General features: G+C 44.4%; 1 protein-coding gene across 1 annotated transcript in view; it reads right to left on the bottom strand.

Moving 5' to 3' along the window:
* LOC132782422 (disintegrin and metalloproteinase domain-containing protein 2-like) overlaps nucleotides 1-14,490 on the bottom strand; it is an 80,364-nt gene that overhangs the window by 13,764 nt on the left and 52,110 nt on the right. Inside the window, exons 15-17 of the mRNA XM_067470854.1 lie at nucleotides 12,970-13,078; nucleotides 9,258-9,441; nucleotides 3,697-3,777 (exon numbers count right to left, since the gene is read on the bottom strand). Of these exons, the coding sequence (XP_067326955.1) occupies nucleotides 3,697-3,777; nucleotides 9,258-9,441; nucleotides 12,970-13,078 (374 nt within the window). The remainder of the gene's footprint in view (nucleotides 1-3,696; nucleotides 3,778-9,257; nucleotides 9,442-12,969; nucleotides 13,079-14,490) is intronic.

Raw genomic sequence — 14,490 nt, 5'->3', positions numbered from 1 at the left:
CACAGAAGACTGGGCCACTTGGAAGGCGCTGAACAGACTGCGCTCTGGCACCACGAGATGCAGAGCCAACCTCAAGAAATGGGGCCACAAAGTGGAATCCTCGACATGCGAGTGTGGAGAAGAGCCAACCCCTGACCACCTGCTGCAATGCAACCTGAGCCCTGCCACATGCACCAGGGGGGACCTCCTTGCGGCAATACCAGAGGCACTCCAAGGGGCCAGATACTGGTCAAAGGACATCTAATCAACTACCAGGTTTGCAAACTTTGTGGGTTTTTTTATCTTTAAAAAAACTTTAACACAAAGTTTGTTTTGCAAACTTTGTGTTTTGTCTGTCTGTTTGTTTGTTTTGTTCTGTTAGAAATGTAATACAATTGACTGGTTGCCTTGACACGACAAATAAATAAATAAGCCAGTCACTTCAAGGATGCCATCCATCCACCTTGCCCTTGGTCGGCCCCTCTTCCTTTTGCCTTCCACTTTCCCCAGCATCATTCCCTTCTCTAGGCTTTCCTGTCTCCTCATGATGTGGCATTCAAAGGACTTCAATTTTGTCTCTAGTCTCCTTCCTTCCAGTGAGCAGTTGGGCTTTCTTTCCTGGAGGATGGACTGGTTGGATCTTCTCGCAGTCCAAGGCACTCTCAGCACTTTCCTCCAACACCACAGCTCAAAAGCATCTCTCTTCCTTCGCTCGGCCTTCCCTAAGAAGGTCCAGCTCTCCCATCTGGAGGTGACTACAGGGAATACCATGGCTTTGACTAGGCAATGGATCTTGGTTGCCAGTCTGATGTCTCTACTCTTCACTATTGTATCGAGACTGGACCTTGCTCTCCTCCCAAGAAGGAAGCGTCTTCTGATTTCCTGGCCACAGTCTGCATCTGCACTCATCTTCCCACCTAGAAATACGAACGCTGTCTCGGCCTCCACGTTTTCTCCCTCTATTTCCCAGTTGTCAATCATTCTTGTTGCCATAATCTTGGTTTTTTTATGTTTCACTGCAACCCAGCTTTTGCGCTTTCTTCTTTCACCTTGATGAGAAGTCTCCTCAGCTCCTCCTCGCTTTTGGCCATCGGAGTGGTGTCATCTGCATATCTCAGGTTGTTAATGTTAATTCCAGCAATTTTCACCCCTAGCCTTGCATTCCTCAAGCCCCGCACATCGCTTGATGTGTTCTGCATACAAGTTGAATAGGTTGGGTGGGCTGGTCCATGAGGTCACAAAGAGTCGGAAACGACTGAACGAATGAACAACAACAACAACAACTCTCACCCAACCACCAAAGGGTAAAATAAAATAAACCAACCTGTATGAATGGAGGAGGCTGTATTGTCCAATGACTGGGAAGTCCCAAACAGTTGGGAGACCAGAATCTGAGAACCATTGCCTTAGAGCAGTGTTTGGGACCCTTGGGGGAGGGGGGTTGCAAGGGGGTGTCAGAGGGGTTGCCAAAGACTATCAGAATATACAGTATTTTATGTTGGTCAACATTACAACTGTACCCTCGGTTCGCTTCTGATACGATAAATAAATGGGGATTCTCTGTGGGAAATTTGGCCCACTTCAATCCTTGGTAGGGTTCAGAATGCCCCTTGACTCTAGGTGAACTATAAATCCCAATAACTACAGCTCCCAAATGTCAAGGTCTATTTTCCCCAAACTCTGCCAGTGTTCACATTTGGACATATTGGGTATCCATGCCAAGATTGGTCCAGATCTATCACTACTTGAGTCTGGATGTAGGTGAACTACAACTCCAAAACTCTCAAGGTCAATGCCCACCAAACCCTTCCAGTATTTTCTGTTGGTCATGGGAGTTCTGTATGGAAAGTTTGGCCCACTTCTGTCATTGGTGGAGTTCAGAATGCTCCTTGATTGTAGGTGAACTATAAATCCCAGCAACTACATCTCCCAAATGTCAAGGTCTATTTTCTCCAAACTCTGGCAGTGTTCACATTTGGGCATATTGAGTACCCATGCCAAGATTGGTCCAGATCTATCACTACTTGAGTCTGGATGTAGGTGAACTACAACTCCAAAACTCTCAAGGTCAGTGCTCACCAAACCCTTCCAGTATTTTCTGTTGGTCATGGGAGTTCTGTGTGGGGAGTTCGGCCCAATTCTATCATTGGTGGAGTTCAGAATGCTCCTTGATTGTAGGTGAACTATAAATCCCAGCAACTATAGCTCCCAAATGTCAAGGTCTATTTTCCCTAAACTCCACCAGTATACTGTTCACTTTTGGCCATATTGAGTATTCACTGCCAAGATCGGTCCAGATCTATCACTACTTGAGTCTGGATATAGGTGAACTACAACTCCAAAGCTCTCAAGGTCAATGCCCACCAAACCCTTCCAGTATTTTCTGTTGGTCTTGGGAGTTCTGTATGGAAGGTTTGGCCCACTTCTATCATTGGTGGAGTTCAGAATGCTCCTTGATTGTAGGTGAACTATAAATCCCAGCAACTATAGCTCCCAAATGTCAAGGTCTATTTTCCCTAAACTCCACCAGTATACTGTTCACTTTTGGCCATATTGAGTATTCGTGCCAAGATTGGTCCAGATCTATCACTACTTGAGTCTGGATGTAGGTGAACTCCAACTCCAAAATTCTCAAGGTCAATGCCCATCAAACCCTTCCAGTATTTTCTGTTGGTCTTGGGAGTTCTGTATGGAAGGTTTGGCCCACTTCTATCATTGGTGGAGTTCAGAATGCTCTTTGATTGTAGGTGAACTATATTGAGTATTCGTGCCAAGATCGGTCCAGATCTATCACTACTTGAGTCTGGATGTAGGTGAACTACAACTCCAAAACTCTCAAGGTCAATGCCCACCAAACACTTCCAGTATTTTCTGTTGGTCATGGGAGTTTGTATTGAAGGTTTGGCCCACTTCTATCGTTGGTGGAGTTCAGAATGCTCCTTGATTGTAGGTGAACTATAAATCCCAGCAACTACAGCTCCCAAAATGTCAAGGTCTATTTTTCCCAAACTCCACCAGTATACTGTTCACTTTTGGCCATATTGAGTATCCGTGCCTGGTTTGGTCCAGATCTATCATTACTTGTGTCTGGATGTAGGGAAACTACAACTCCAAAACTCTCAAGGTCAATGCCCACCAAACACTTCCAGTATTTTCTGTTGGTCATGGGAGTTCTGTATGGAAAGTTTGGCCCACTTCTATCGTTGGTGGAGTTCAGAATGCTCCTTGATTGTAGGTGAACTATAAATCCCAGCAACTACAGCTCCCAAAATGTCAAGGTCTGTTTTCCCCAAACTCCACCAGTGTACTATTCACTTTTGGACATACTGAATGTCCTGCCTGGTTTGGTCCAGATCTATCATTATTTGTGTCTGGATGTAGGGAAACTACAACTCCAAAACTCAAGGTCAATGCCCACCAAATGCTTCCAGTATGTTCTCTTAGTCATGGGAGTTCTATGTGCCAAGTTTGCTTCAATTCCATCATCGGTGGAGTTCAGAATGCTCCTTGATTGTAGGTGGACTATAAATCCCAGCAACTCCCAAATGACAAAATCCCCAACTCCACCAGTATTCAAATTTGGACGTATTGGTCCAATGAATATTTACATTACGATTCATAACAGAAGCAAAATTACAATTGTGAAGTAGCAACGAAAATAATATTATGGTTTGGGATCACCGTGACACGAGGATCTGTATGAAGGGGTTTACTTACACCGTGTCCGGAGCATTTCCTAAGAGGATCGCAATCGTATTTCAGGATGTTGGCTTTTTCACATACTTGTCTGATGCAAACCTGGAAGTTCAAAAAGGGAGTCCTCAGATTTCATATGACTATTCATAAGTCTCGTCTCCTCATTCCCTACTGGAAGATTTCTAGCGCCTTGAGACAGAAGCCTTTGCTCCAAAGTACTAGAAATCTTCTAGCAGAGAATCTATCTCAAACTAAAACTGAGAACTGTGACGGTCTGGATGAGGGCGAACAAATTGAAATTGAATCCAGACAAGACAGAGGTCCTCCTGGTCAGTCGCAAGGCCGAACAGGGCATAGGGTTACAGCCTGTGTTGGACGGGGTCACACTCCCCCTGAAGGCGCAGGTTCGCAGCTTGGGAGTGATCCTGGACTCATCGCTGAGCCTGGAACCCCAGGTTTCGGCGGTGACCAGGGGAGCATTTGCACAGCTAAAGCTTGTGCGCCAGCTGCGCCTGTACCTTGGGAAGTCTGACTTGGCTACGGTAGTCCACGCTCTGGTTACATCCCGTTTAGACTACTGCAACGCTCTCTACGTGGGGTTGCCTTTGAAGACAGCTCGGAAGCTCCAACTAGTCCAACGCTCGGCAGCCATGATTTTAACAGGAGCGGAGCGCAGGGAGCATACAACCCCCCTGTTGCGCCAACTCCACTGGCTACCGATCTGCTACCGGGCTGAATTCAAAGTGCTGGCGTTGGCCTTTAAAGCCCTAAACGGTTCCGGCCCAAGCTACCTATCTGACCGCATCTCTGCCTATGAACCCACCAGGACTTTGAGATCTTCCGGGGAGACCCTGCTCTCGATCCCGCCTGCTTCTCAAGCTCGGCTGGCGGGGACGAGAGATAGGGCCTTCTCGGTGGTGGCTCCTCGGCTGTGGAACGCCCTTCCTACGGACATTAGACTAGCACCATCTCTAATGGTATTCCGCAAAAAGGTGAAGACCTGGCTGTTTGTGCAGGCGTTTGAGTAATTTAGTGCAATCTGGTAATGGAACATAGGAATGGAACAATGGACGACGAACCTGGACTACGCTTGGATGAGGAGAAGATTGGGTACGGTTGTTGTTTTTTGTAATAATTGTGCATTGTAATTGCTTATTGGTAATTTATGGATAATGTGTTAAGTCAATTGTTATATGTTGTATGGAACCACTGCTGTTTCTACTGTTTTTACTGTTTGTGAACCACCGTGAGTCGCCTTCGGGCTTGAGATACAGCGGGATATAAGCGAAGTAAAATAAATAAAATAAAAAATAAATACTATTTGATTCAATATTTATTTATTTATTTATTTATTTATTTGCTTTATTTCTATACCGCATTTTTCAGCCCTTAACAGGCGACTCAATGCGGTTTACATGGTACAATTATCAAACAGTGTCAGTGCAATTAAAACATAACAAAGCAACAAACAGGATCAACAGCATCAATCCACAACAGTTAACAATCAACAAGACAGATCAACAAAACAGACATAACATAACGCCTCAGTTGAAATCAGATCCGTTCTCATAATCCTTGTGCCATTCCTATGTTCCATTTACCGTCTTCCTATGATTGGTTGCACTGCTTAACCAAACGCTTGTTCATAAAGCCAGGTCTTGACCATTCTCCGAAACGTCAGCAACGAAGGTGCCTGTCTGATGTCTGCCGGTAGGGCATTCCATAGCCGAGGGGCCACCACTGAGAAGGCCCTGTCTCTCGTCCCCGCCAAGTGCGCCTGTGACGCAGGCGGGACCGAGAGCAGGGCCTCCCTGGACGATCTTAACGTCCTCGTCGGTTCATAGGTGGAGATGCGTTCGGAGAGGTAAGCAGGGCCAGAACCGTTTAGGGCAATGTTTCTCAACCTGGGGGTCGGGACCCCTGAGGGGGTCACGAGGGGGTGTCAGAGGGGTCGCCAAAGACCATAAGAAAACACAGTATTTTCTGATGGTCATGGGGATTCCATGTGGGAAGTTTGAGCCAATTCTATGGTTGGTGGAGTTCAGAATGTTCTTTGATTGTAATGAACTATAAATCCCAGCAACTAAAACTCCCAAATGTCAAGATCTATTTTCCCCGGACTCCACCAGTGTTCACATTTGGGCATATTGAGTATTCATGCCAAGTTTGGTCCAGATCCACCATTGCATGAGTCCACAGTGCTCTCTGGATATAGGTGAACTACAACTCCCAAACTCAAGGTCAATGCCCATCAAACTCTTCCAATGTTTTCCATTGGTCATGGGAGCCAAGTTTGGTTCAAATCCATCGCTGGTGGAGTTCGGAATGCTCTTTGATTATAAGTGAACTATAAATCCCAGCAACTACAACTCCCAAATTACAAAATCAATCCTCGCCCAACCCCACTAGCATTCACATTTGGGTGTATTGGGTATTTGTGCCCAGTTTGGTCCAGTGAATGAAAATGCATCCTGCATATCAGATATTTACATTATGATTTATAACAGTAGTAAAATGACTGTTATGAAGGAGCAATGAAAACAATATTATGGTTGGGGGTCACCACAACATGGGGGACTGTATTAAGGGGTCGCGGCATTAGGAAGGTTGAGAACTACTGGTTTAGGGCTTTATAGGCTAAAGCCAGCACCTTGAATTGTGCCCGGTAGCGGATTGGCAGCCAGTGGAGCTGGCTCAACAGAGGAGTGGTGTGCTCCCTGAGTGCCGCTCCCGTTAGCAACCTGGCCGCCGAGCGCTGGACCATCTGAAGCTTCCGGGCAGTCTTCAAGGGCAACCCCACGTAGAGCACGTTGCAGTAATCAATCCGGGATGTAACCAGAGCGTGGACTACCGTGGCCAAGTCAGACTTCACCAAGGTACGGGCGCAACTGGCGCACAAGTTTGAGTTGTGCAAATGCTCCCCTGGACACCGCCGAAACTTGGGGTTCCAAGCTTAGCGAAGAGACCAGGATCACACCCAAGCTGCGAACCTGCGTCTTCAGGGGGAGTGTAACCCCGTGTAACACAGGCTGTAACCCTATACCCTGTTCGGCCTTTCGACTGACCAGGAGTGCCTCTGTCTTGTCTGGATTCAGTTTCAATTTGTTAGCCCTCATCCAGTCCGACACAGCGGCCAAGCAGCGGTTCAGGACAGCCAAACAGCCTCCTTAGTAGTAGGTGGGAAGGAGTGACAGAGTTGGACGTCATCTGCGTACAGATAACACCGCACCCCGAAACTCCGGATGATCTCTCCCAACGGCTTCATGTAGATGTTAAATAACATGGGGGACAGTATTGAGCCCTGCGGGACCCCACAAGACAATGGTTGTGAGGTAGAGCAGTTGTCCCCCAGCAACACCTTCTGAGTACGATCCTCTAGGAAGGACCTGAGCCACTGCAGAACAGTACCACCAAGGCCCATATTTCCCTTCCAAAATGCTGTATATACATTGGCAACACAGTTGTGGGGACCACGGTAGCACAGCAATCCACTAGCTGCAAAAACTTGCTGACCGGAAGGTCGGCAGTTCAAAGTCGCAAGTCGGGGTGAGCTCCCACCTGTCAGCCCCAGCTTCTGCCAACCTAGCAGTTCGAAAACATGCAATGTGAGTAGTAGGTTGAACGCTCCAATGCAGCAACGCGTGCAAAACACGTCCAGGAACGTCTACGGACAACAGGCTCTTCGGCATTGGAAAAATGGAACAAGAGCGCCTCCCCCTGGCCAGCGTTGAGCATCGCCTCCAGATGCCGGAGATGGAAAGGGAAACCTTTGCCTTCGTTTATATTGTATGTCGTTGCTGTTACTGTATAAAAGGCATTGAATATTTGCCTATATATGGGTATACTGTAATCCGCTCTGAGTCCTCTTGGGGAGATAGACTGGAATATAAATAAAGTGTTGTTGTTGTTGTTGTTGTTGTTGTATTGGAGCCCCCGGTGGTGCAATGACTTAAATCCTTGTGGAGCAAGGATTTAACTCATTGCACAAAAGATCAGCAGTTCGAATGAAGAGAGCAGGGTGAGCTCCCATCTGCCAGCTCCAGCTTCCCATTCAGGGAAATGTGAGAAGCCTCCCACAGGATGGTAAAACATCCGGGAATCCCTTGGGCAACGTCCTTGCAGACAGCCAATTCTCTCACACCAAAAGCGACTTGCAGTTTCTCAAGTTGTTCCTGACATGAAATATATATATATATATATATATATATATATAAAATTTGCATTATTAATGGTGATGATGGTACATCCTTTATCTGGAATGTCAAAATCTGAAATACTCCTAAATTGTCTGCATTTGGTTTGAGATATGAGATCTTTTCTTTCTGATGGTTCGACATAGGCAAGCTTTGTTTCATGCACAAAAAAATAGTAAAAATATTGTATAAACTTACCTTCGGCCATTGCATTTAAGGCAGGCATAGGTCAACTTCGGCCCTTAAGATGTTTAGAACTTCAAGTCAAGTCCCACAATTCCTAACAGCCAGAAGGTGTTTAGGACTTCAAATCCCACAATTCCTAACAGCCAGTAGGCATTTTGGACTTCAAATCCCACAATTCCTAACAGCCAGTAGGTGTTTTGGACTTCAGGTCCCACAATTCCTAACAGCCAGTAGGTGTTTAGGACTTCAAATCCCACAATTCCTAACAGCTGGTAGGCATTTTGGACTTCCAGTCCCACAATTCCTAACAGCCGGTAGGTGTTTTGGACTTCAGATCCCACAATTCCTAACAGCCAGAAGGTATTTAGAACTTCAAGTCAAGTCCCACAATTTCTAACAGCCAGTAGGTGTTTAGGACTTCAAATCCCACAATTCCTAACAGCTGGTAGGCATTTTGGACTTCAAGTCCCACAATTCCTAACAGCCAGTAGGTGTTTTGGACTTCAAGTTCCACAATTCCTAACAGCCAGTAGGTGTTTTGGACTTCAAGTCCCACAATTCCTAACAGCCAGTAGGTGTTTTGGACTTCAGGTCCCACAATTCCTAACAGCCAGTAGGTGTTTAGGACTTCAGGTCCCACAATTCCTAACAGCCAGTAGGTGTTTTGGATTTCAGGTCCCACAATTCCTAACAGCCAGTAGGTGTTTTGGACTTCAAATCCCACAATTCCTAACAGCCAGTAGGTATTTAGGACTTCAAATCCCACAATTCCTAACAGCCAGTAGGTATTTAGGACTTCAAATCCCACAATTCCTAACAGCTGGTAGGTGTTTAGGACTTCCAGTCCCACAATTCCTAACAGCTGGTAGGTGTTTTGGACTTCAAATCCCACAATTCCTAACAGCTGGTAGGTGTTTAGGACTTCAGGTCCCACAATTCCTAACAGCCAGTAGGCGTTTTGGACTTCCACAATTCCTAACAGCCTAACGGTAGGTGTTTAGGACTTCAAGTCTCCGTTAGGAATTGTGTGATTTGAAGTCCAAAACACCTGGATGGCCAAAGTTTGCCCATGCCTGATTTAAGGTGTATGCGAAGGATAAATTAATGTCATGTTCAGACTTGGGTCCCATTTCCAGAATATCTCATTACGGACTTGTATGCACGTACAGGTATTTTTTAATGAAACCCAAAATACCTTCTTACCTTGTCGACTCCGCATTTTGTGCCTTCTCTCACCAGCATGGGGTCTGGAGACCCTTCCAACTGTTGAAGGTCCAAAGATATACAAATGGTATCTTTTACTGGGGTGTACAGGACCGGGACCTTCAGTTTAGTGAAGGGAACTGTGTACGGATACACGCAAATCAACTTCCCGCATCGGATATCCCTGCCAAAGGCATTCAGAGAAGAGAAGTGAATTGCATACATAGGATACACAGGATACATAGGACAAATGCCACGTTTTCGGCTTCTGTGATACCAGTTGGGCTACATTACTATGTCTATCTATAAAAATAAAAATGTAATGTTCATTTGTGGGATTAACATAACTCAGAAACCACTGGAAAAATTGACACGAAATTTTGACTCAATACACCTAACAGTCCAACAAGTGTTCATCACCCCTAAAAATACAAAAAACCCCAGCAGAACAGACTTAAAACCCCCAAAAATGCACCATATATATATATATACACACACACACACACACACTCATATACATATACACATGCACACATACATACACATACGTATATATATATACCCAAGCACACACAAATACACACACATACATCTACATACACACATATATACATATACACATATATAAACACAAATATGTATATAGACAAGCACACACATAGACACAATATACATATATAAAAACACAAATATATACACATATGCACACACACACACACACACATATATATATATACACACACACACTAGCCGTTTCCTGTCATGCGTTACTGTGGCCCACTCTGGTGGTCATGGGGGTTCTATGTGGGATGTTTGTTGGTGGGGTTCAGAATGCTCTCTCACTGTAGGTGAACTGCAAATCCCAGCAACTACAACTCCCAAATGTCAAGGTTCTATTTTCCCCAAACTCCACCAGTGATTAAATTTGGGCATACTGAGTATTCATGGCAAGTTTGGTCCAGATCCATCATTGTTTGAGTCCACAGTGATCTCTGGATGTAGGTGAACTACAACTCCAAAACCAAAGGACACTGCCCACCAAACCCTTCCAGTATTTTCTGTTGGTCATGGGGGAACTGTGTGCCAAGTTTTGTTCAATTCCATCATTGGTGGGGTTCAGAATGCTCTTTGATTGTAGGTGAACTATAAATGCCAGCAACTACAACTCCCAAATGACAAAATCATTTTTTTAGTGAAAGACAAACATTGGGTTGTTAGGTTTCTTGTGTCCAAATTTGGTGTCAATTCGTCCAATGGTTTTTGAGTTCTGTTAATCCCACAAACGAACATTACATTTTTATTTATATAGATATATATATGGAAACTCACATATAAACACATATACACACACACAGACTGGGCCACAGCAACGCGTGGCAGGGGACGGCTAGTGTGATATAAAATATTCATTTTTCAGCACGAAATAAGACAAAAAAATGGGCATGAATATATATGTGTGAGTGTGTGTGTGTGCAAAAGTCAAGGTATGTATGCCTGTTGGTTTGTTTGTACCACAAAGGCTCCTTCGTGGCTTGATAGATCTTGGCACACAGACCCTCCATGATCCAACTGAACATAATGCAAGTGTTTGAACTAAAAACCACCCCTTTTGGGTCCAGAGTAAAGGGAAAGGAAAGGAGTAGACTGGCATGGGAAAGTGGCCCTCAGTGATGGAAAGAAAGGGAGGGTGCCAGGATCGCAGTATCCACCTGGGAATGGCTGCTTCGGTGGTCTGCCATAAAGAAGAGAGGTGGGGAGAAGGAGGCTAAGCACAGCTGGGGAAGGTAGTGTAGATAAGACATCTGTTTTGAGAGGGAAATTGAATCTGCAGTTCACAGACTGTGGGCACAGTGTTTGCTCACTAGGGAGCGGATGGGAGTTGGGACTGATCTATCCAGCAGGTTTGAGCAGGGAAGCTTTAGAACTGTCTTTTTAGGATCGTGGAAAGAAGGAATAAAACACTTCTCTGCATTGTTTCATTGCTGTGAGCGTGATTTTAGTTCCAAGATCTTCCAGAGTCCGACAGAGGGAAGCCGCTTGGCAACTGCTGAGGCGAAGGAAGGAGGGAAGGGAGGGAAGAAGGAAAGCAAAAAAAGGGAAAGAAAGGAAAGGAGAAGGAAGAAGAAAGAAAGAAAAAGGGAGGGAGGGAAAGGAAAAGGTATGAATGGAGGGAAGAAAGAGATATAGAGCAAAAGAAAGCAAGAGGAAGGGAGAAAGAAAGAAAAGGGGAGGGAAAGAGGGAGGGAAAGGAACGGAAAGGAAAGGGGAAAAGGTATGAATGGAGGGAAGAAAGAGAGGGGGGAAGGAAGGAAGGAAGGAAGGAAGGAAGGAAGGAAGGAAGGAAGGAAGGAAGGAAGGAAGGAAGGAAGGAAGGAAGGAAGCAAGGAAGGAAGGCAGGCAGGCAGGCAGGCAGGCAGGCAGGCAGGCAGAAAGAAAGAAAGAAAGAAAGAAAGAAAGAAAGAAAGAAAGAAAGAAAGAAAGGGAGGCAAATGAAAGGGGGAAGGTATGAATGGAGGGAAGAAAGAGAGAGAGAGAAAGGGAGGGAGGGAGGGAAAGGGAAAGGGGGAAGGTATGAATGGAGGAAAGAAAGGAGAGAATGAAAGAAAGAAAGGGAGGGAGGGAAAGAAAAGGGGAGAAGGTATGAATGGAGGGAAGAAAGAGAGAGAGAATGAAAAAAGAAAAAGAAAGAAAGAAAGAAAGAAAGGGAGGGAGGGAAATGAAAGGGGGGAAGGTATGAATAGAGGGGAAAAAGAGAGAGAGAGAGAGAAGGAAAGAAATGGAGGGAGGGAGGGAAACGAAAAGGGGGAAAGTATGAATGGAGGAAAGGAAGAGAGAGAGTGAAAGAAAGGGAGGGAGGGAAAGAAAAGGGATAAGGTATGAATGGAGGGAAGAAAGAGAGTGAAAGAAAAAAGAACAAAAGAAACAAAAAAAAGAAAGGGAGGGAGGGGAAGGTATGAATGGAGGGAAGAAAGAGAGAGAGAGCAAAAGAAAGAAAGAAAAAAGAGGAATGGGGAAAGAAAGAAAAAAGGAAGAAGTGAAAGGAAAGGAAAAAAGGTATGAATGGAGGGAAGAAAGAGAAAGAGAAGGAAAGAAAGAAAGAGGAAGGGAGAAGGAAAAAGAGAAAGAGGGAAGGAGGGAAAAATAAGGTGAAAAAATATGAATGAAGGGAAGAGAGAGAGCAAAAGAAAGAAAGAAAAGAGGAAGAGGGAAAGAAAGAGGAGGGGAGAAAGAAAGAACAAAAGAAAGAAAGAAAGAAAGAAAGAAAGAAAGAAAGAAAAGAGGAAAGGAGTGTCAAAAGAAGTGTCAAAAGAAGAGATGGAAGAGAAAAAAAGAAGGGAAAGGAATGGAAGAAAGAACTATATTCTTCTGTGATGGCATAGAAAATATGTGAAAATATTCCCCCCAAAATGGTCAAAAATGTGTTTTCCAAACATGAAGAAACCTTGAGGAAAACAATCTTAGGAATCCAAATGCATTTTCTGGACAGGAATGGCTACTTTCCACAACAAACTATGTACGCATTTTGCACAATGGCTTTTAGAAACTGAAAATTGCAAATCTTGGTAGAATTATTGGTTGCTTCCATTCCGTAAGAGAAATTCAATGAAGAATTTCCTCCTTAAATATAGCGACTCTGCCACAGAAGATGCTCAAGCCTCTTTCCCCCCTCCCTTTCCCTCTCCCCGAATATATGGATTCCTTAAACACATACGGAGAAGCGCAAGGCTTAAATCCCATTTTGGGATCCGTCCCACAATGTCCAAATCGATCTGCCTGGCTGTTGATCTCTTCGTAGCACGCAACTGGAGCATTCTTTGAGCCTATAAATATTGAAATAGAAATGCGTTAGATTATTTTTAAAAAAACACATTTTTACCTTATATATCAGCATTTCTCAATCTGGGGATTTGGCCCAAATCCATCGTTGTTTGAGATAGGTGAACTACAACTCCCAAACTCAAGGTCAATGCCCATGAAACCCTTCCACTATTTTCAGAATGCTCTGATTGCAGGTGAACTATAAATCACAGCAACTAAAACTTCCAAATCTCAATCATTATTTTCCCCAAACCCCACCAGTGTTCACATTTCGGCATATTGTGTATTTGTACCAAGTTTGGCCCAAATCCATCGTTGTTTGAGATAGGTAAACTACAGCTCCCAAACTCAAGGTCAATGCCCACAAAACCCGTCCAGTATTTTCTGTTAGTAATGGGAGTTCTGTGTGCTAAGATTCAGTTCAATTCTACATCTCAGCAACTACAACTCGCAAATGTCAAAGTCTGTTTTCTCCAAGCTCCACCAGTGTTCAGATTTGGACATATTGAGCATTTGTGCCAAGTTTGGTCCACATCCATCACAGTGCTCTCTGTATGTAGGTGAACTACAACTCCAAAGCTCAAGGTCAATGCCCACAAAACCCGTCCAGTATTTTCTGTTAGTAATGGGAGTTCTGTGTGCTAAGATTCAGTTCAATTCTATTGTTGGTGGAGTTCAGAATGCTCTTTGATTGTAGGTGAATTATAAATCCCAGCAACTACAACTCCCAAATGTCAAGGTCTATTTCCCCCCAAACTCCACCAGTGTTCACATTTGGACATATTGTGTAATTGTGCCAAGTCTGGTCCAGATCCATCTTTGTTTGAGTCCACAGTGCTCTCTGGATGTAGGTGAACTACAATTGCCAAACTCAAGGTCAATGCCCACCAAACCCTTCCAATATTTTCTGTTGGTCAAGGGAGTTCTGGGTGCTAAGATTCAGTTCAATTCTATTGTTGGTGAGGTTTAGAATGCTCTTTGATTGTAGGTGAACTATAAATCCCAGCAACTACAACTCCCAAATGTCAAGGTCTATTTCCCCCCAAACTCCACCAGTGTTCACATTTGGACATATTGTGTATTTGTGCCAAGTTTGGTCCAGATCCATCTTTGTTTGAGTCCACAGTGCTCTCTGGATATAGGTGAACTACAGCTCCCAAACTCAAGGCCAATGCCCACCAAACCCTTCCAGTATTTTCTGTTGGTCATGGGAGTTCTGTTTGCCAAGTTTGGTTCAATTCCATTGTTGATAGAGTTCAGAATGCTCTTTGAGTGTAGGTGAACTATAAATCCCAGCAACTACAACTCCCAAATGACAAAATCATAATTTTTGAGTGATGGTCACTCCTTCTGTTGTGAGACGTTATGCTGCTAAATTTGGTGTGATTTCGTTCATTGTTTCTTTTGTTTTTAA

This window comes from Anolis sagrei, chromosome 7, assembly GCF_037176765.1.
Source record: "Anolis sagrei isolate rAnoSag1 chromosome 7, rAnoSag1.mat, whole genome shotgun sequence".
NCBI classification, from domain to species: domain Eukaryota; kingdom Metazoa; phylum Chordata; class Lepidosauria; order Squamata; family Dactyloidae; genus Anolis; species Anolis sagrei.
The sequence above is the reverse complement of the archived record's forward strand: the minus strand, read 5'-3'. Positions and strand labels throughout refer to the sequence as shown.